General features: G+C 34.7%; 2 protein-coding genes across 2 annotated transcripts in view; one reads left to right on the forward strand and one right to left on the reverse strand.

Annotated features, from left to right (window-relative positions):
* rb1 (retinoblastoma 1) overlaps window positions 1–22,390 on the forward strand; it is a 51,400-nt gene that overhangs the window by 27,403 nt on the left and 1,607 nt on the right. The window contains exons 18-26 of the mRNA XM_056445708.1: window positions 8,848–8,963; window positions 15,412–15,524; window positions 17,719–17,864; window positions 17,962–18,066; window positions 19,082–19,195; window positions 19,297–19,439; window positions 20,633–20,663; window positions 21,884–22,026; window positions 22,107–22,153. Coding sequence (XP_056301683.1) covers window positions 8,848–8,963; window positions 15,412–15,524; window positions 17,719–17,864; window positions 17,962–18,066; window positions 19,082–19,195; window positions 19,297–19,439; window positions 20,633–20,663; window positions 21,884–22,026; window positions 22,107–22,153 — 958 coding nt within the window. The remainder of the gene's footprint in view (window positions 1–8,847; window positions 8,964–15,411; window positions 15,525–17,718; window positions 17,865–17,961; window positions 18,067–19,081; window positions 19,196–19,296; window positions 19,440–20,632; window positions 20,664–21,883; window positions 22,027–22,106; window positions 22,154–22,390) is intronic.
* Window positions 2,501–6,287, reverse strand: lpar6b (lysophosphatidic acid receptor 6b). Its single transcript, XM_056445710.1, has one exon. The coding sequence runs from the start codon at window positions 5,717–5,719 to the stop codon at window positions 4,688–4,690; it is 1,032 nt and encodes a 343-aa protein (XP_056301685.1). The 5' UTR covers window positions 5,720–6,287; the 3' UTR covers window positions 2,501–4,687.

The following is a 22,390-nucleotide window of genomic DNA, read 5'->3' on the forward strand; positions in this document are numbered from 1 at the left end:
GGGATTTAGTTTTACAATGATGCATATTTTAGTTTTATTTTCTTGTCACAATAATTAAACATTTGGCAAAACGATAAAGTATATTTTTTCCAATAGTAATAATATTAATGGTGGCCTGTTGAATGTTAAATCCATCCAATTATATTATATAAGTATAATTATATTCACTGCAAATAGTTTGATATTGCAGTAAACTAGCTAGTGTACTAGGGCTGCATGATATTAGTAACATCCCACATCTTAATGTTTTGTTTGGCCGTGATATATATTGTGATATGAATATTATTTCACCAGATGATTTGAAAAGCTCTTTGGAAAGTTTTCCTTAATTTAGATCAACTGGGAAGGTCAAGTCTTTTTCCTTGCAATGTATCTGCATAAATTATAATAAATTACAAGCATTTGTTTTACTGGGGAGTCTGACAGTATTTAAGCACATAAATTGAACAATCAGATTTAGAATCGTATAGTCATCATTGTTTAAATAAATAACCTTTAATAAATTTTATAATCCTGTGATGTTACTATTGTGGATGCACACATTGCGATATGGATATATTGAATGTATTGTTCATCAATATAGTGTACCTTAATGTGTAACATTATATCTTAACGGTTCTGAAGTTCAAACATTAATATTGTGTTGTCTAAAAATGAATGTAAGCATGGCTAAAAACGTAGCATCTTTTCACTTTATGCAATGCTTTAAATACATTTTAATTTTATTTTATTTTGAAGGAATGTCATCAGTAATTTAATGAATAAAACAAAAAGCAATGATATTGTCAAATAAATAACCACTGTATAAATGTAGATCCAGAGAAACGGAGGATTTTCAATTAATCACTTCAATTTTTACATAATTATTATTGAGAAACAACGCTCAAAATATAACTTTTGCTGCTTTTGTAAACTACTTATTTAAAACTAATTGAAACAACAATTCTTAGTGGTTTTTTTGGGGGGGGGGCAACTCAATTGTTTATGTTCAATCCACTTAAATTGGTAAAAACGATGAAGTTGACTTAATCTGTGTTGGGACAATATGAAGGGATTGTGTGAAACCCAGCATTTTTGCAGTGAAGTGTCCTGTCTTAATACTCATACTTGTGGTATTGACATGGTTTTAGGTTAAGCGTATCCAAACATTGATCAAACTCAGGAAATCACATACTTTGGAAGCTCAAGTCGAAAAACATTGCTGTTCTAGTTCATATATTTAGATATCACATATATTTTGTGTTAATTATAATATATTTCACATTTGGATTGAGATTTGTTTTGTATTTTGTAAACAAAACACCACAGTTAAATGGTATCATTCATAAGGAGTTCTGAACAGATATGTTGGAAATTTTTGGAAGTGGAATGTATTAAATGTTCAAAATATGTAAATAAAGCTCTAAATAACATACAAGGGCACTTTGTTGAGTGTCCTATTGGTTATTAGAAAGTTCTGTGTACACCAAAAATAAAAATTCAGTTGTTAAGTACTCAGCCTCATGCTGTTTAACTCCTGAAATTTAAGATAACATTCAATGGCTCCCTTATCCTGCAAGACAGTAAGACTCCTGACTTATCAAAGTCTAAAAAAGAACCAAAAATTCTGTCAAAACAATCCGTATGCTTCAGTAGTAAGCATATGAAGCTCCAAGAACACTTTTGTATGCAAAAAAAAAAAAACTATGAATACAACTTTGTTCACCTGTGTCTACTGTGTCAGATCATGGTGCATGTTTACTATGGGAAATAAAATGCTTGCATGGTGCACTGCTGACTCTGGCAATGCATCATACTACCTGTAGAAAATGCATACTCTGGCCTGAGACAGGAGAGAAGATATAGCCAATCTAAATTATATGTAGTTTTGTTTTGCCACACGAAAGTGTTCTTGGAGCCTTATGTGATTGCAGTTTAACCACTGAAGTCACATCGAAAGTTTTCAGTTTTGGTTCATTTTTTGAACTTTAAATGTCTCGGGAACCTTGCTGTCTGTGGAGAGTCTCAGGTTTAATCTAAAATCTCTTCATTTCTTTTCTGAAGATAAACAAAGGTCTCGGGATGACATGAGGGTGAGTAAATAATAACATAATAAACATTTTGGTGAACTAATTCACCAATGACCACTTAAAGATTTTTATATTTACATCTTTGACAGGTTTTATAGAAAGATAAATTGATTTTAATGAACTTTAATGACCCATTACAGAAAGAATTTCAATTGCTGCCATGATTTCGATTTAGATCATTGAATTCTGTTTTAACTGATTGTAGAACAAAACATTTTAGGAGTTTTATTGTTTCAGTGGCTATTCATTTGATGAATTGTTAATTGGTAAAATGCCTGATCCTTTTTATAGTGAATCTTTAAAGTTTACGTAGTGTTTGTGTGTATGTGACTCATTGCTGCAAAACTGGTTTCCTCATAGAAAGGCAATAAATGCAGACAAACTAACATGCACGCAATACAGAAAATACATGCAAGTGCAAAAATGGCAAGTGCAGTTATTGGGACAGGCTCGTTTTATTTGGAGTTACTTGAAGAAAAAAAGAAGTACTGTAACAGCTTTCATTTGAAATGCAGCAACATTTTTATCCAGTGTTTTACCAGCTCATGTCAGTTGAGCTCTGCCTTGTGTGGGAAAATGTATATACACAAGAGGCCGTAAAATTCTGTGTGAAGCATATATGCAAAACCTACTGGCTGTTTGAAATGCCCTTTAGAGGTATGGTTTGTGAGTGTTTGGAGCAAGTCCTTCAGGCATGTAATTACCCAAGGAATGCAGTGCTAGTGAAGTAGCAGGGCTCGTTCAGTCCTGTTCAGCAATCCAGAAATGTAGGCTTGCACTTTTCATTTAGGGTCACTTTTTAAAACTGAATTTAAAAAGATATTTAAAAAAAAAGAAATATTATGAGAAATGTTGCTATTTCTTATTTTCAGTTGCTACGTTACATTCCAAACAAAAAAAAAAAAATCTCGGGCACACCCTGCACAACTGTTCGTCATCAGCTTAATTTTCTACAAAGACAAACCCTGATATAATCTTTAGACTTGATGTCATCTTTCTCTATGGTCACTCCCTATTCCGCTTACTGTTTATCATCTGAGCAGATATATAATTGAATTTGTTTATCTTAATCAGGTCAAGGCCCGGAAAACAATGTTAGCAGATTAAATTTCCCAGGAATAAACATAGAAAGACATGTGGAAACACTTTATGGGAACTGTTGTGTTACGAATGACTGGCAGCTCTAATGGTCTATATGACAGTATTAATACATTTATTTACATGTAAAACAAAAATGGATTCAGATTTCGATGGTAACACTTTATAGTAAGGTTAACGTTGGTCATTTCAATTTAAAATAGCATGAGTCTTACACCATTTATTCATTTAGAAAAATGTCAGTTTCTACATATTACAATGAAATAACATTTCTTCAGTTAAATAACACATAAACTCCTTGCTGACAAATGAGTGATGCAGCGGTTTGCGCTACTGTTATCCATGAACACTGTTTTCATATGCAACTAAATCATTGTCCTAAATACAGTGCTCAGCATATATAAGTACACCCTTCACAAATCTATCTTTTAAATTCATATTTTTAATATGACGATATACAATATTATATTTGTACATATACAGTACATTAGATTAGTCAGTATTGAAGCCAAATCTGTAACTTATCTAACAAAATAACTTAATGATCCAAAAACTAGTACACCCAAATTTATATGTTATAAAAAAATATTAAATACAAATGAAAAAAAGAGGAAAAATCAAAAGAAGCAAAAAAAATTAAAAAATTTAGTTGAAATTTTGTAGGTTGCACTATTTAGCTTGAATTTAATTATATTTTCTTTCAATTTTTAAATGTTTGGTGACAAAAATATTATTTTAATAAATATATTTGTTTAATAAATCTGTTTTGTTTAAATGCACCAAAATACATTGCCTATATTCACTGAGAAATGGATACAAATATTCTTTTTCAAACCAGGGTGTACTCAATAATGCTGAGCACTGTATGACATTTCAGTAGGTGCCTTCAAAAAATAGTTACTTTAATTGACATCAGGATGACCAAACATGAATTGATGTGTATCAATAGTATGTTCATATTATTGCTCGATTGTTATTATAGACTTGCATTGTGATCTAGATGATCTAATGCAGTAAAAATACAGTATAAAAAAGTATAAAACTAATAAACAGTTTTCAGATAGTTATCAGTCTGCTAGGCAACGCAGTGGCGCAGTAGGTAGTGCTGTCGCCTCACAGCAAGAAGGTCACTGGTTCGAGCCTCGGCTTGGTCAGTTAGCATTTCTGTGTGGAGTTTGCTTGTTCTCCCTGCGTTTGCGTGGGTTCCGGGTGCTCCGGTTTCCCCTACAGTCCAAAGACATGCGGTGCAGGTGAATTGGGTAGGCTAAATTGTCCGTAGTGTGAATGAGTGTGTGTGGATGTTTCCAAGAGATAGGTTGCGGCTGGAAGGGCAACTGCTGCATAAAGAAAATGCTGGATAAGTTGGCGGTTCATTCCGCTGTGGCGACCCCAGATTAATGAAGGGACTAAGCCGACAAGAAAATGAATGAGTGAATCAGTCTGCTATATCCTGTCCAAAACCTAAATGCTAAATGTCAGAGGAAAACCTGCCACAAAAATTGTATAAAACCTATCTTTGGTCATATTGTAGACTCTTCAATCATGAATTTGGCTTTAAGAGATGTGATTTTATCAATCGTCCCCCTTCCGTTGTAATCACTGTTGTCAATAGTGTTGTTTAACGTGTTTTTGTGTACACCATACGATTTTCGTTTCATTGAATTCTGAATGGTCTCCGAGGTGAAATAATAGATCACCGGGTCAAAGCAGCAGTTAGTCACCGCAATGCAGAATGCGATAGGATAAATTGTCCGGACCACTGTCTCCACGGTGCAGTTCTGTATAACCTCACTTCGGACCAGGGTGTAGAAGACCAGATTGACATTGAATGGGATGAAGCAGAAACAGAAGATGAGCAAGTGCACCACGATCATGCGTAAGATCTTGGCTTTGTTGAGCTGCCCTCCTCGACTGATGACCTCGGGGTGTCGTAAAGTCTGCAAGACCTTCACGGAGCAGATAAAGTTGATCATTAGTGGAATCAGGAAGCCCACCGTCTCCATAAACACCACAACTTTTGAAACCTGGGACTTCCACTGAGATTTGGAGTAGTTTTCAAAACAGTACGTCTCGTTTTTATGTGAAGTGATGTCCATTACGAATCCTGCAGTGAGACCTCCTGACAGAAGAACCGCCCAGATTACACCGCAGGCTATTTTGGCGTTACGCTTGGTCCTCAGCCTTCTTGATGCAAAAGGATAAACGATTGCCAGGAATCGGTCAACGCTGATGCACGTGAGGAAGAGGATGCTGCCGTACATGTTGGTGTAGAACAACGTCACTGAGATTTTGCAGAGAGCATCACCAAAAGGCCATTGGCGGTTGATGAAGTAAAATGCCCTGAAAGGCAAACTAACGACAAAAAGGGAGTCCGAGACCACAAGGTTCAGCATGTAGGTTGTAGTCTCATTGCGCATTTTCAGTCTGCAAACAAAAATGTATATGGCCACCATGTTGAAGAGCAGCCCAAGGATGAAGACAATGCTGAAAACAGAGCTGTATAACACATATTTGAAGCTATCGTTTGTGCAGTTGCTCCTCTCAGTCATCATCAATGATTCTTTTGGCTTAAAACAAGTGAGTGTATCTGTCAAACCTCAGAAGATCCATAAAGAAGTATACAAATCCAGTGTGTGTACATTACACGGTGTCTTACCGTTCAGATGTTGCGTAATCCTACTCTCAAAGTACAGCAAGTGCTCACACGTAAACATCTGCATGAGCGAACCACATCAGCTTGCCTTCTTTATCCTCTCAGTAAGGTATGCTGGATTCTTTGCATGAGGGGTTTACTCAATAGCTGCCTTACTACCAGCACAGGAAGTTGGTTTGTAGATGTTTGCTCTTCATCTTCTCTGTTCCAAGGTGCTTACAAGATAAAATGTCCTCAATCTTGAATCCTTTATGAATAGTTGATCCGTATCCTGATAATTTTCACCACAAAAAAAACTGTGATGTGATGTTTTCGTCAGCTGGCCTGGTTTTCGGTTTCTTGTTCCTTTTCTCTGCTTCCCTTTACTTTGTTTTGTGGTGGGTGCAATGGTGGTCTTTGTCTCTGAGATCTGTCACTGTGTAATAGCTGTGCGAGGCTATTAGTATCCAACTCTGCCGCTCAGTCTCCGGTGTACACAGTGAGATTTGCTGATTGTGAAGGGCTGGAGGGCAGACAAGAGGGTGGGGCTTGAGTTGAAGCTCCTCCCATCTATAAATTGTCCTTTTATGACGCCCTTGCTCTTCTCTGATGCAAATGCTGCACTTTCAGAATGAGTTGCCTGCACAGTTCACACCCTTTTTGGTTAAGGTGCATCTTTCAGAATGATGTTTCTGTGCATCATGGGCCAGCAAGTGTCTTTAATATTAAAGATTAAAAGCTTAAAGATTAAAGCACTTCCAATTAATATATTACTGATGTTAGATAAAAAGGGTTTCTGTTGGTTTTAGTTTATATCTAATAGGCACTAATCTTGGGTCTAAACCTTAAAATACATTAGTTAATGCAGTTAGTTTGTGCAAAACTCTTAAGCATATATATTATTTGTGATGGGATCATAACCGGTTTCAAGGTTTACCGCAGGTTGGAAAAGTCAAGGTTTTAAAACCTCTAAAATTTTATACCGTTCTTATGGCATACAAAAGGGTATTTTTTTGTGTGTTTTTTATGTCTTGTAAAGAAGTCTGTGTTTTTAAAACTAACGAAGACAGCAGAAGTTAATGATTTGTTTGAATTATTTAGCCGAACATGTTTACTGTTCCAAAATATTATAAATGTTTCCTAAAATAAAATGTGTTTAAAGGGAAGGAAAACGTTTTTGTTTTTTTATCCAGACATTTAAAAATAACAAATTTTAGAGCGATAATCACAATACCGTGATATTTTTATCCAAGGTTAACATGCAATCAGAATCTTATACCAGCCCATGCCTATTTGTGAATCCAAATGAAGTAGTCTTTGAGTGTTGTAACTACTGATTTTTTTTTACTTTGTCATGTCTAACATGTTTACTGCTCCAAAATATTATAAATGTTTTCTAAAATAAATAAATTGTGTTCAAAGGGAGGAAAATAGGTAGCTTTTTAACCAGACATTTAAAAATAACAAACTTTAGAGCGGTAATCACAATACCGCAAAACCATGATAATTTTATCCAAGGTTAACATGCAATCAGAATCTTATACCAGCCCATGCCTATTAGTGAATCCAAATGAAGTAGTCTTTGAGTGTTTTAACTACTGATTTTTTTCTTTCTATTAAGACATTTGAAAACTTAAGTATATGCAGTTAATAATGCTAGGAGTCTGCAAAAATATTGTAATAATATGCATTGTAACAACCTATATTGTGATATGACAGTAGTTAACTCTGTTAAAACTAACAAAAATTTTGCATGAAAACAAGCTAAAAATATTATTTGAATAAATGAGTTAGTGACACATTTATTTATATATCTTTTGCCACAACCAGCCTAGGTGCAAGCACAAAACACACTTCGCAAAATAAGTATAGACCATTTTAAGGGATGTTAACAAAAACATTGGTCCCGACGTATTTACTGTTTTACATTTTTAATTTCTAGCTTCCGAGAATCCAAAAAGAGACACATATTGATAAATAATGTTACGATTGCTGACTTAACACTAAGTTATGATTGAACTGCTTCTTGTTACAGTTATGAAATAGTTTGATAACAAGCAGGAAATGTTCATGGCCCAATGACATGACCACACTGAAATGGTCTATATTTAATAATTGTTATTGGAGATAGGGAAAACTCTAACACTAAGTCATGTGTTTGTCAGTATTGCAGAATGTTAATAATCCATCACTTCTTTTCATGTCAAGTCTATACAAATGTATCCCTTTAGGTAGGATTAGGCATAAGAGTAAGATCATTCAGAATATACATTATACATGCCAATAAACAGCCAGTATCTTAATAATAGGTAGACAATAAGCCACTAGGTAATGTTGAGAATTGGTACTTGAACTAAAGTGTGCTGATTATTGTTACGTTCGGTTGGACAAATCTATAAGGGATTAAAATTCCCTTCAGTTACTAAATGATTTCTGCATTTACATTGACTTTCATTGGATTATAATGCGTTCGTTATGTGTTTGTCAGTATTGCAGAATGTTAATAATAATACATCACTTATATTTATGTCAAGTCTATACAGATGTATGTATCCCTTTACAATCTTTATTAGGATAGAACATTTTGAAAATACTAAATAGTGCTTGTGTGTGCCTGTGTGTGGTTTCCTTCTGATTATAAGGTGTTTATGTAATAGCACATTGCTCATTGATTCCTGGGCACAAAGAGGTATTGTCAGTCCAAAGTTCACACATTTAGCTTGACGTGACCTCACTCGTACAACAACGTGTGCAAACTCTGAGCTTGTAAACCAAGGGAGTGTCGAGAGTTCATTTGATGTTTGTTGAATCAAAAAGCCTGTTATAGAGAAGTAAACCAATTTTGCTCTTAAAACATGATCAACCTTATGATGAATGAATTATCACATCACAAAACTGAAGCATGCTTTTATAATACTAGTTACTTCTACTTATAAAGCATATCTGCCACATGCATTGTCTTCTCTTAATCATTTCCCTTTTTTTTGAAGCCAGAGACATTCTCGGTTTTGGTCAGTTATGTAATTCCACGTCTCGTCTTTTTTCTAGGACTCTCCGCTGTTTGACCTGCTCAAACAGTCTCGCGAGGAAGGACCCGGTGAACAAGCAGAGCCCCCTGCAACACTCAATCAGCCCCTCCATCACAACCACACCGCTGCTGATCTGTAAGTCTTCCTGTTTAAAAGGAAACGATCAAAAAACTTCTACTATAGTTCGCACTCGAAACTAGGGTTAGCTCAGATTGAGGAAATAATGTTTTTTTAAATTAAGGTAGTAGTTGGGTTTAGGTTATAGGTAGTAGGGCTGCACTATGAAAACTGACATTGCAATGTTTTGTTTTTTGTGATTATATTTTGCAATATGAATATAATTTCACACAAGGGCTTGAATATTATAATATATATATAATGTAATATAGTATACTTGAATTATTTCCAATAATTTGGAAAAAATTCATCATTTTATATTGATTGGTAGGATTTCGCAGGTTAGATAATCTGCATAAATCTAATAGATTTTCTGGAGAGTCTAAACTGTAATCATTCATTCGTTTTCCATATCAGGAGTTTCCACAGCAGAATGAACCGCCAACTTATCCAGCATATGCTTTTTTGGCAGCGGATGCCATTCCAGCTGCAACCCGTCACTGGGAAACATCTATACACACTTATTCACACACATGCACTGCGGCCAATTAAGCTTACCCAATTCACACTACCACACGTCTTTGGACTTATGGGAAAACCGGAGCACCCGGAGGAAACCCAAACACTGGGAACACATGCAAACTCCACACAGAAACGCCAATTGACCCAGCCGGGGCTCCAACCAGCGACCTTCTTGCTGTGAGGCGATTGTGCTACCCACTGCACCACCGTGTTGCCCTGATAAAAATACAAATGTCAATGAAAATGTTAAACACACTCGAAATCTCAAAATCTTAAAATTAAAGCAAACAAGCAAATGAAAAGTGTGCGCACTATTATGATTAAACTTCATAATGACTCCATAGTGTGGTTATGGTCAACCATATTACCCCCTTAAATTTCGTAATGAATGGCTAAACTTGAACTGAACTTAAACTGAACTGACATTGCTGATCCTGCAATTTGATTATTGTGGATATGCACATTGCGATATCGATGCTAAAATGATAGATTGTGGAGCCCTACTAGGTAGGATTAGGCATGTGAATAAGATCATACAGTAAATGTACTTTATATGTGCTAATAAACAGCCAATAACTTAATAATAGCAAAGTCCCTTTTAAGGCAAGTCATTCACTCTGCGGCCATCTTTGAAACTCCTCTCGAGCAGTATGCTTGGGCATTCTGTGTGAATATGGAAACATCAAATTCTCCAATACTAATTGCCAAGCTTATGATTACATTACATGTTTGGAACCACCAATAAAATTAAACAACAACCGTCTCATCAGTTTAGTTTCTAAACGTTCGAATCAAACAAAAATTTCCAGGGTGCCCGAGCTACTCGAAAGAAAAGAGATCATGACTCAAACCTCATTTATGGCTGTGTTACACATCATCATCCTGTGAAAAATGATCGTCTGATTGCGCTGCTCTTCTAAAGTAATCCACAACTTGGTCTTGATGGCGAATCTCCTCCAGAAATAACAGCGACTTGTTTACAAGTTTGTTTGGCGTTCGAGTAGTTGCTGTCATGTGATGTGCATTTAGCAGGATGGACTGTACCTCATGTTCATTTCATACAGATTATTAAACCAAAAAACTTTTATTTTCAAGTGCACTTGGTTCATTATAAAGAACAGACTTCAAGCTTTATGTGGATATATGTCATATGTCTGTGAAGCAAGTATGCGAAGAGATTCAAGTATGTTTGTTGACCACCAATATGTCGTAAAAGCACACGTCTGGTCCGAGCTTCTCCGCCGGAGAAGCGTCAGTCTAAATCGATCGATGATTGGCTCCTGTACTAGTAGGCGGGGTTTCATTCGCCATATTATTAGTTACCCTTTTCCCCATTTAAAACTATATGAGTGACACGCCTTGTGTATTCTATGGTCTTTGATATTAGGCAGCTAATAAGCCTCTAGTTAATATTGAGAATTGATACTTGAACTAAAGTGTTACTGTTTATTGTTACATTCATTTGGACAAATCTATAAGGGATTAAAATTCCCTTTAGTTACTAAATGATTTCTGCATTTAAATTGACTGTCATTGGATTATTAGGAAAGGATTATGTTTTTACCATTGGTTTGATTTAGCAGAGAATACATTGACTTGGAAATATAGGAATGTATGTCATGTATTAAAAAGACTTTTTTAATATCATAAGGGCCTGTAACTGAACTTTTCCACTAAAGCTGGTTGATGAATTAGCTCCAGTGTAATTTAAAGTCAGATTAGTCATAGTTGAGTGTATTGCAGAACTACAGGATTAATGCTGATTCGGGGAACCTTTCCGTGAGAATGAAATGGCGTGTTTGCACAGAGCAATGCAACAAGCAGAACAGGGAACCAAAATCTTTTCTGGAAACTTTTGACATTGTTAACTGGAGCTCGCAGGTCTGGCCGCTCTCTGCAAATAGCGTGTGGCTGTGGTTAAGACTAAGTCATTTATCTAAAATGAGGCCGACCACAAGGTGTCAGCTTCATTTGCTAATAATGTGTGTGATGGTGGGAAACGTTTGACATTTTCAGTTTGTCCACCATTAGAATTTGCATAATATTTAGACTCCAGTTTTAGCTTTATCTTTTATTTGTGTATCTTTCCTGTAGCAAGACTTGCACATAGGAGAGCACTTTAATTGTGGTTGCACTGGAAAAAAAAACAAGGAAAATTTTGTGTAATTTATTTTTGGTTTTAGGATTTCTTTAAATGTAAAAATAAACTTGTCTTTGCTTATGGCTAGAACCACACGGAATCTGCGTGCGCAGACATACGCAGGCCTTTAGCCCATCATTGAGTCAATTTATTTACTTGTGTAAATTTATATTTATTAAGTTTTTTAATTCATTTCAGTAATATTATTGTCTATTATAAAAATGTTTATATGATTTATTTACAATCTAGTTTGTAAAGAAATGTTATCTGTCTTTTAGTAGATATTATATGTGAAACTTGCTTTGTTTACCAAATAAGTGGACCTAATTGGATTTGCACTGTAAACATTAAATAAAAGTTACAATTTTTTATTTTTTATTTCATATATTAAGTTTTTAGTTCTGATACTCCCAAAATCATTCTCCATAAATCCACAGATTTTTACAAAATTCTGTGCAGAAATAGCAAAAAATATCCACAGATTCCTTTTTATGCCTTATGACTTTGCTTATGAGACAATATTATACATTTAGACAGTGGGGGTGCACAATATTGGAAAAATCTGACATTGCGATATTTCGTTTTTGTGTGATTATATATTGCGATAAACTTTCGCTATACTATACTTAGAAAGAATTTCTGGTCACACTTCATTTTAAGGTTCAGTTCTCGCTCTTAGCAAACCATTTGACTTTTGCTTTAATAAACTCCTAATTTGTCCTTATTAATGGTTAATAAGGTAGTTTAGGTATTGAGTAGTAAGATTGGGCGATGTCAACCAATCTGGCGTTGTACGATGTCTAATGTGAAACATCGCGATGGACGATGGCAACGTTGTCATAGGGGGAGGTGAATTAATTATTTATGAATATTTGTAGCCTACCGTTTGAACTACCTGACCCGCATGGTCTTTGTTTTACCCATAACCAAATCATAAATAAATAAAGATAAGCTACACACAAATTACCACCTGTCATTCACTTTTTCCGTGGGACTCTGGTAAGAATTGGCAGAGTGATTGGTGTTATTATAACGGTGTCGACAAAGGTGCACCACCAACAGCAATCAGATACAAACAGTATCTGAGGTTTTCACAAGCACAAGCGTGAAACCGAAAGATTGAAGCAGTGTACTGACACTGTGACACATTACCTGATAGATTCAAAAGACTGAAGAGTCATTAGATAGAGACATGATTAATTAAATTTCATGTTTAACAATTATAGAGAGACGCAATCCAGCGGTACATCCTTGATAAACTGTCTGACGTGCACTGCTCTCTGGGGTTTTGTGCTCAAAGCACATGCCTACTGCCTGGAGCTCAGATGTGCGCATATGTTGCAGCACATGCCTGTGTGTGTAGTCACGTGATGTGCATTTTCAGCAGTATAGTGTGGACGGACGGCTGTCAAATGCTAGATGAAATGCTAGATGAAACCCCAGCGTGGATGTGAATCATTTACGTTCTAAAATGCAGGTTGCTGCTGCGATGGGGGCAGGGCGGAGGATCACGATGCCGGCTCAGCATTGTGATGTCTATATGGTATCAGCCCAACCCTATTGGGTAGGATTAGGCATGTAGAATAAGATCATACAGAACATGTGCTTTATAATTACTAATAAGCAGCCAATATCTCATTAACATGCATGCTAATAAACAACTAGTTACCCAATGTATTAATTGTGATTGACTTGGATGATTCTGTAGGGGAGTAATTTATGCATGATATGTAATAAACAAACTGCATGCATAGATAAATGCAACAAAGCAAAGATAAAAGTGAAATAAACAGTGCATGCATGATGGTTTTGTAAATGTAAATGTAGAAATTACACCGCAAAGTTAACTCAGCGTGGTATATCTTTGCGATGTGACTATTGCAGATGCACACAATGCGATATCAATGCTGGAACTATATATTGTGCAGCCCTACTATATATTAATTTACATATTATTATATATTATCTATTAGTTGTAGCACATTAAAGTGCTTATCATTAAAATATTGGTTGTTTATTAGTATTTATAAAGTACACATACATACGCTACCTTAAAAACTGTTGACAAGCAGCGAATTAGGAGTTCAAGGTAAAAGACATGGTTAATGATTTATTGATAGCGAGAATTGTACCTTTAAAAGGTGTGATAATATATTTTGTTCATGACTATGATGCATCATGTTCATAAGCAAAATAGATTTTATTGTCTTTCGAGCAAAGAGTCTCAAATCAAATCACTTTTATTGTCACAGCATCAGCAGCACGTGTACTATGATGAACGAAAAGCTTATGTGCTGGCTCCAGGGCAAAATTCAACAACATACTCTCAAAAAAGCAAAACAATATACAATCTCATCACACAAGAATGTATGAAACTTACTAAAAGTGACCTTTATAAAAGATTACAAATGAATGTACTCTGATTTCAAATAAATGCTATTCAGTATACCTCTGAGAATAATGAAAAAAATCAAGAGTTCTTTTCAGTGGTGAATAATGCTTATTGAGCAGCAGATCTACATTGTTTGTGTGTTTGACCCTGAAAACCAAAAAAAGTATTGATGCTGAAAAAAGCATCTTCTCCATGAAGGGATGGAAATGCTTGTATTTTAATGGTTACTCTAAGTTGTTTGAATGTTTATTTAACAGTATTACTGCCTTTGTTGTATTGTTGTAAATGCAGATGAATTCAGTGATGTTAAACAAAGGTGTAGGAATCAGGGTTCATACGGTTATGGAAAACCTGGAAAAGTCATGGAATTTTGTCATGGCATTTTCCAGTCCTGTAAAAGTTTTGGAATAACAGAAAAACCCACTAAGTTTTGGAAAAGTCATGGAAATTAGTTTAACACATATCTGTATACTTGAATTTGGTCTGCACGATATTGGAAAAATCTGACATTACCATATTTTGTATTTCTGTGATGTATATTGCGACGTGAACAATCTCACCAGATGATTTAACAGGTTTATTTGGATTGATTGGTGGGATTTTGTAGGGGAGTGAATCTTGAATAATATAAAACAAATAAATTACAAGCAAAGATAAATAAAATCATGCAAAGACAAAAGTGAATTATTGTTTTCAGGTATTCACTATTCTGGTACAGACATTGAATAATCATCACTACATAGTATTCAGTGTATATTATTAAATCTTTGTTAAAGTTTTTATTATTAAAGTAAGCTTTATTAATAAAGCTTTATTATTAAAAAATGACTTGTGGCCGGATGTTTTAAAATGCATGCTGATGATAAACGATTACTCCATTATGATTAAACTCTGTATTAAAATATAATCCCAATTTAACGTTGCATATTCTGCGATGTGACTATTGCGGATGCACACATTGCAGTATCGAGGCTGAAACGATATATTGTGCGGCCCTAACTTTAATATAGCTTAGTTGTCTTAACTTTTTTTCTGTCTATGGCCAGAAAACATGCTCTCAAATTATTAGTACTGTGTATCAAAATCAATTTTAAATAAATATTAAAAAGTTAAACTAAAGAGATTGTTGCGTGTTTTATGATATACTGTAATAAATTTGAAGGTGCATTGTTTTTCTTATTATTTACCATGTATACGTAGACATTACATGAATCAATAGGCCATGAAAATTTACTTTGGAGTTCTGGAAAAGTCTTGGAATTCTAGTAGTAAAAATGTGTATGAACCCTGAGGTACAGTATCAACCCTACATTCATGTTTTGTTGGTCAACTACTGACATTTGGTAACTCTTTCATTTAGATCTTTTTATTGGCAAAATGTGAATTCATTTATCTTTCTCACCTTTGTCCAGGTATCTCTCTCCTGTCCGGCCATGCCGTCAACCCCCAGTAATGGACGCCGAGCCCCCCACACCAGGCACCAGAGCCCCCCGTTCAAACTCGCTGAGCCTCTTCTACAAGAAATGTAGGTTAAACCAAAGTTTACATTCACTTGAATTTTGTTTCATTCTGAAAACTTGATTCTGGTTAGTATGAGGGCGCCCCCTTGTGGTACCATTACAAAGAGGCTCTTAGTCATCTTCCAAAGTTTTTTCATTTAATGTTCCTCACTGGTGGAATGATCTTTGCATTCCCACATGGCAAGAGCGTAGGTTTGCACTTCACATTGGTGGGGACGGGTGAATCAAACAACACATATATGCGATTATTTATTTAACTACTATTAAAATATAATAATAATCCTCTCTTCATACAGTTTATTACGTTTTAAGCCTGTAGCCAAGGGGCGTTTGGGTGGTTCGAAAGACCGTAAGTTGGATTATTATTATTATTTAAAAATTTTTCATATTATTAAAATGGCCAAATTCCGACAGAGGAAAGTTGAATGTTCTGGCCAGTTTTCATTTTCACTTCAGTGTTTAATTTAAACAAGTTTTAACTGATTTTTTTAAATGTAATGATATAAAAATAGATATAAATTTGTATTTTAAAAATAACTATCTTTTCATATTTTTTATTTAAACATTTCATTTATATGGCTGTAAAATAACTTGATTTAAATGCATAATTGTGAATAAAACACTTAAAATAGTAAAATAGTATGGTAGGAAATTTGACAGAATGGTTGAAAATATTGTTTATTACATCAAATAGTGTGGTTATGATAACCATTTGACAAGATAACCCAGCAAACATTAGTTCTTATCTTATTCTTATATCAGTAAAATGCAATATTATGCATAATTAAATGGAAATCAGGCAAATAACTGCAACAAGGTTCAGTTTTAAAGAAAAAAAACACCCTTTCAATAAACTGGCTACAGGCCTGATAGTGTAATGATAAAAAAATGTTTATTAACTGATAAAGAGACCGAGAAAGAGAAAGACTTATTTTAGCCATCGTGCAATTATAACAGGTCTCATATATCAGTATTGTGCCTATACACAGGCTGTATTTTTTCAGATAAATTGTTTGACCTGAAATTGGACATGCTACTCTGAGAGATTAGGAGAACTGGCGGGATCATATACTTTAGCAGTTTATTCTGCAGTTAGTTTTCAGGGTATATTATTCGCAGACTAGCCTATATCAGTCTGCTATAACAACAGACTGTGCATGAAAGCGGGAGAAAACACGAGCATTAACGGCATTATGATGGACTCATTCAGTAGCGAACTTGCATTATGTGACTCACACTGTCGTTGATAAAAAAAGCTCCTTATGTCCACCTTTTTTCTTTTCTTTTTTTTTTTCTGTTGCCGCCATCCTCGCTCGTGTGTCACCAAACACACCTTATTCTTGCACGGGAAAAAAACAATCCACTGCATTTGGCTCTGCTTGTATCTGAAGGCAGCCGCAGCCTCTCACATGAGGGAAAGGCACAGCCAGTCATAATGTCCATATGCGTTTTGGGGGTGGGAGGACCCAAGGAGAGAATGGGATTTAACCAGCATGTCTAGGTTAATGTTGAGATTTTAAATGGTTTTTTTTTAAGTGGATTAAATTATTGTTTGGGACATTTTTATGGTCAGTGAATATTGGTGGGGACGCATCACCACCGTCCACCCTAAATCTACGCCCGCCACATGGACTGCTGATTCACTAATATCAGTCAAACGACAACTAAAAACAAATCTCTTCTGTGATTACCTGAGCACTTGAGCAAAAAAAAACGTACTCTAGCTCTTGGTTCTCTAAGCACTAAGAGGGCGATCACACAGAACGCGATGTTTGCGTTGAGAGGCGCTTTAACCACCTGCTGCGCCTCACGTATTGCTGAAAAAAGTCAGCTCTGAGCGAAAAAATCGTGTTAAGTCACTCGCGTCTGTTTCATTCTCCAGTCAAATGAAAAGCAGATTTTGTTTATGTGAAATATAAACTGCTGATGATATTTCTTCTAGATGTAAAAAATGTTCAAATAAATGAAAGGTGCCATGTTTCCAGACATGTTTCTATTCATTTTTAGACAACACAACCCTATTGTTTTATCTTACGAATTTGTCATTTATTGGGGAAATAGTGCCCTAAATGATCATATTTTTAATTTGGATATGTTGTCAGATTTTTATAGAATAAATAAAATTTTACAAAACCGTTTCAAACTTTGATATGAAACCTCATTTTATATCATTTGTTTCTTTTTTCCTGTCTTTGTCAGTGTACAGGATGGCCTACCTGCGACTGAAGATGCTGTTCTCCAATCTGCTGACCTCACATCCAGAAATGGAGCCCATAATATGGACTCTGCTTCAGCACACCCTCCAGAATGAGTATGAATTAATGCGGGACAGACACTTAGACCAGGTACTGCCAGCTCTTTTAATCTAAACATCATGACCTATTGCATTTGTGTTCTTTAAGCTTTGCAGTTTGTTGATCACCTCTCTGTTTTCCATCACAGTTGATCATGTCAGCCATGTATGCCATATGCAAGGTGAAAAACGTGGATTTGCGCTTCAAAACTATTGTGACTGCTTACAAAGAGCTGCCAAATACCAATCAAGAGGTGAGACTCTTTTTTTTTTTTTTAATTGTTCAAGTACATTGAGAATCCAGAAGTAGCGCAGTTTAAATCATTGTGTTTACATATGTTTTTGTGTACTGTAGATTTATTAAGTATATAAAAATACACACAAGCATGTATGTGTGTATATGTATGTATGTATGTATGTATATATATATATATATATATGTATGTATGTATGTATGTATGTATGTATGTATGTGTGTATGTGTGTGTGTGTGTACATTAATGTGTGTGTATTTCTATTTATACATACATATAGTAAATATACACAGCCCATGCACTTATACATTATTTCAATATACATATTTTTTGGGATGTGTATACAAAATTGTTGAATATATCACAAATCATATATTATTAAATTCTATATGTATACATTAATATAATATATATAATGATGTGTGTATTTATCTGTACATATAGTAATTATACACTGCACATGCACACACAAATTATTTCAATATACATACTTTTTGGATGTGTATATAAAATTGTTGAATAAATCACAAATTTTATTTAAATATATGCATGTATTTATATATACATATTGACACATTTCTATTTACATGCGTATAGACACATATTTACATTTAAATATATACATATACACAAATTTTAAACATTTCTTTTAAATGTACATAAAATCATTAAATAAATCCCAAATCAAATATGTATGTGTATATATATGTTAATATAATACGTACATTAATGTGTGTGTATTTACATTTACATATAGTAAATATACACAGCACACACGTATTATTTAAATTGACACATTTATTTTGGATGTATATAAAATCATTAAATGTATCACAAATACATTGTGTGTGTTAATATATACATGTATATATGTGTAAATAAACAGCACACACATACTATTTCAATACACACATTTTTTTGGACACGATTTATTCTAATTGATCAGTTACCAGCACTACACTAAAGTGATTTGAACAAACAAAGCTTTTCTCTTTAATTCCTCTGCATGTGTCAGACATTTAAGCGTGTGCTGATAAGAGAGGGTCAATACGACTCCATCATCGTCTTCTACAACCTGGTGTTCATGCAGAAGCTGAAGACTAACATTCTCCAGTATTCCTCTCCTCGGGTAAGACTCTGTCAGACCTCTACTTGTGTTATAATGCCCCCTAGTGGCCTGAAGGCATGTTGAAACGTTGGTTGATTTGAGGATGTTTGTTTTTGTTTCAGCCACCGCCTCTGTCTCCCATTCCCCACATCCCCTGCAGCCCGTATAAAAACTCTCCCCTTCGGGTTCCTGGGAGCAATAATGTTTACGTGTCTCCTCTGAAAAGCAGTCGTGTATCTCCTTTGGTCATGACCCCGCGGAGCAGGTCAGTGTCCACATCCGTCATCACATTAAAGAGATTTTATATCTATTTTGGACATATGCCAAATCCGATGGGGGATTTTAACTTTACAAATATAATCATAACATCTTTTGGCTTTTAGTGGAGTATTTTGCTGTAGTATTTTATTTAGATTTGTGAGATTAACCCTTATGTGCTGTTGGGGATCTACTCTGGGGTGATTTTGAGTCTTAATTTCCCATAACTTTTTCTCTGTTTCCGCTAGCAGAATGATTTTTGGAGACGAATCTTATTTTGACACGTATTTTGGGAAAATGTTAAGAATTTTTTTTTAAAAACTCAGCGACGCACTCTGGGCACATTTACTAGCCTTTTTGTTATGTTCAGGATGAAAACATCCACTGAATTAAACTGCTGTAAAATTGCATCAGATAAATATTTTTTTAAATATGTTTGCATAAATCTGTTAATATACCTCAGTCCTGATCAAAACTACTAAATTGCTTATTTACTAAATGGCTTTAATTGCCAGATTCATTAAAGATGAACAAAAAAAAACACAAAATGGTGTATTTTCAATATAAAAAGTAATTGTGAACTGGATTTTTTTTACCTTTTATGACAGTCATGATTAGTCGATTAGTAGCAACATTGCCTCTGATGCAGATGTAGTTTTTGTACAGCATAAGATTTCATTTTTTTCTTCCTAATTTACTGTTGATGTCTGTTTTTCCCCAATTAACTTCCATTATATTCACATTTTTTGATTGCAAAACCATGACAACATATAATCATGTATTTTTGACTGTTGGTGGTTTTTCCTGTGGGGTAGAGGTCAAATTTGTAGTTTTTACTGTTGATCATTAGTTGGCACGATTAACTCTTTAGCTAGGCCTGTGCAAAAAAAGCTTAGTTTTGGGATTTTATATGGAGTATAGCAGCAAATTAAAGTGTGTGTCTGTGAGAGTGACCTTTGCGCACTTACCTTAATGCGTCTGAAGAAATCTAAATATGCATCTCAGCTCTTAGAACTGCATGGAGTAAATAAAAACAAAGACTGTATTCATGCACCGGCTTCCTCTTTTGTTTTCATCAAAAGGTAGTACACTTTGAACAGTGCACAAGGTTCTTTTAAGCTGTTATTTTAACTGCATCATTTTTGTCATTTGTGCTTTATTAATTGTGCTGTATCTTTTCTTTCATGGCATCCTGGACAGAATTCTCATATCCATTGGCGAATCCTTTGGGGTTAGTGCATTTTTTTTAAACTATTTTAAATGTTTTAAGGCCCATTCACACCAATGATGAGACTTATTGCAACAAAAATAAATATTTATTGAAAAAAATACAGTTAAGTTTTACCATGACTGTAAAATCAGGGTTTTTGCCGGTTTTAAAAATCACAAATTCCATACTTTCATAATATTACATACCTACATAATTCCATATTACATAAAATTCTGATATTAAATGTTGTACGCTCTCAAAAAAAAGAGTATCTTCCTCTTCTTAGTTTTTCATTAAAATATGTAAACATCCTTAAATTAAGAAACATTTACGGAAGATGCAAAATTAGGACATTAAATCATCTTTTCTGACAAATTTAACAAAATAAGTGAGTTTGTGCTTAAAACAAGAAGAAATATCTGTCAGTGGCATATGGAAATGATTTCCCTGTTTGATTTGATTGTTTTGCCCATATGCAGATGTTCTTGTTTTATTCAGATTCTCTTCATTTTGATCAGTTTAACAGAATCCAAATGTAAAAGTAAAAGTTTCCATATTGTAGTGTTTGGAAGCAGATCATTTTTGTAGCTTTTTAATTAATTTTTTTTGTTAAACTAATTAGTAACGTAGATGAGTACAAATTGTATTTTGGGAATACATTGGCATATTATGGTTCTTTTATTATAATTCTTTTAATAATGTCATAAAGGTATTATTTAAAAATAATTACAGCCAAACAGAATTCCGTCTGCTTTAAACTCTGCAAGAGAAGTTGCTGAGACTTATTTCAGTATGTTGATGTACTTCCAGCTGAAACAGAATATTGATAGGGGGCGGGGCTTTTTTTGCACATCATTCCCTCATAGCAAATAAACAGTCAGAAGGGTGTGGTTAAGAATATTGGAGATGAAGCTCAGCTATCAAACTGACACAGACAGAGAAGGACCGCCACTCCAAACGCTCACCAAGATTTTTTTTCAGTGGATTAAATTGAACAGATTAATAGTTCACTGTAAGAATAAAAATGTGAGATAAAATATAAACCATTGTAAATTTTGATTTCACAAGCATTTAAGGCACCAGATGTAAAAACACTGACACATAAAAAATGTCATCATGCATTGGTGTAGAAGCTAATGCTATACTATTAGCAGTTATCTCTTTATAATTATATAAAATGTCTATAGCTATCCTTCTTGGTGTGAGGTTTACTATAAAAATGCCTCTCTTTATCTCAACAGTCGGCAGACAAATTTCAGAAGATCAATCAGATGGTGAGCAGCTCTGACTGGTCACTCAAGAGAAGTCTGGACGGAGGCTCCGCCCCTAAACCCCTGAAGAGGCTGCGCTTTGACATGGACGGACAAGATGAAGCAGACGGAAGGTGGGAGTCATGTTGGGTTTATTCTGAATTTCTCTGAGTGTAATTCTAGCGAATCATTGAGACTCTTTGTTGTGTTTTAGCAAATCCAGTGGCGAGTCGGCCCTGATCCAGAAGCTGGCTGAGATGAGTAAGTTTCCTGCAAGCTTTGTCACCTGTCTTTTGTCTGAACTGTGAGCTAGATTTCCCCTTAACCGCAAAAAGCCTCAAACCTGTCACACTTCCTCTTTTCTTTACATGGCAGCTTTTTTTCTTTTTGCATCACATTGTGGTTTAACACTAAAAAGCTAAATAGAGCAAATCATGTTTAGTAGAATGATAGTCTGGAGTTAGCATAATTAAAGGACAATTATCATTCTTTTAATTT

The sequence above is a fragment of the Danio aesculapii genome, chromosome 21, assembly GCF_903798145.1.
Source record: "Danio aesculapii chromosome 21, fDanAes4.1, whole genome shotgun sequence".
NCBI lineage: Eukaryota > Metazoa > Chordata > Actinopteri > Cypriniformes > Danionidae > Danio > Danio aesculapii.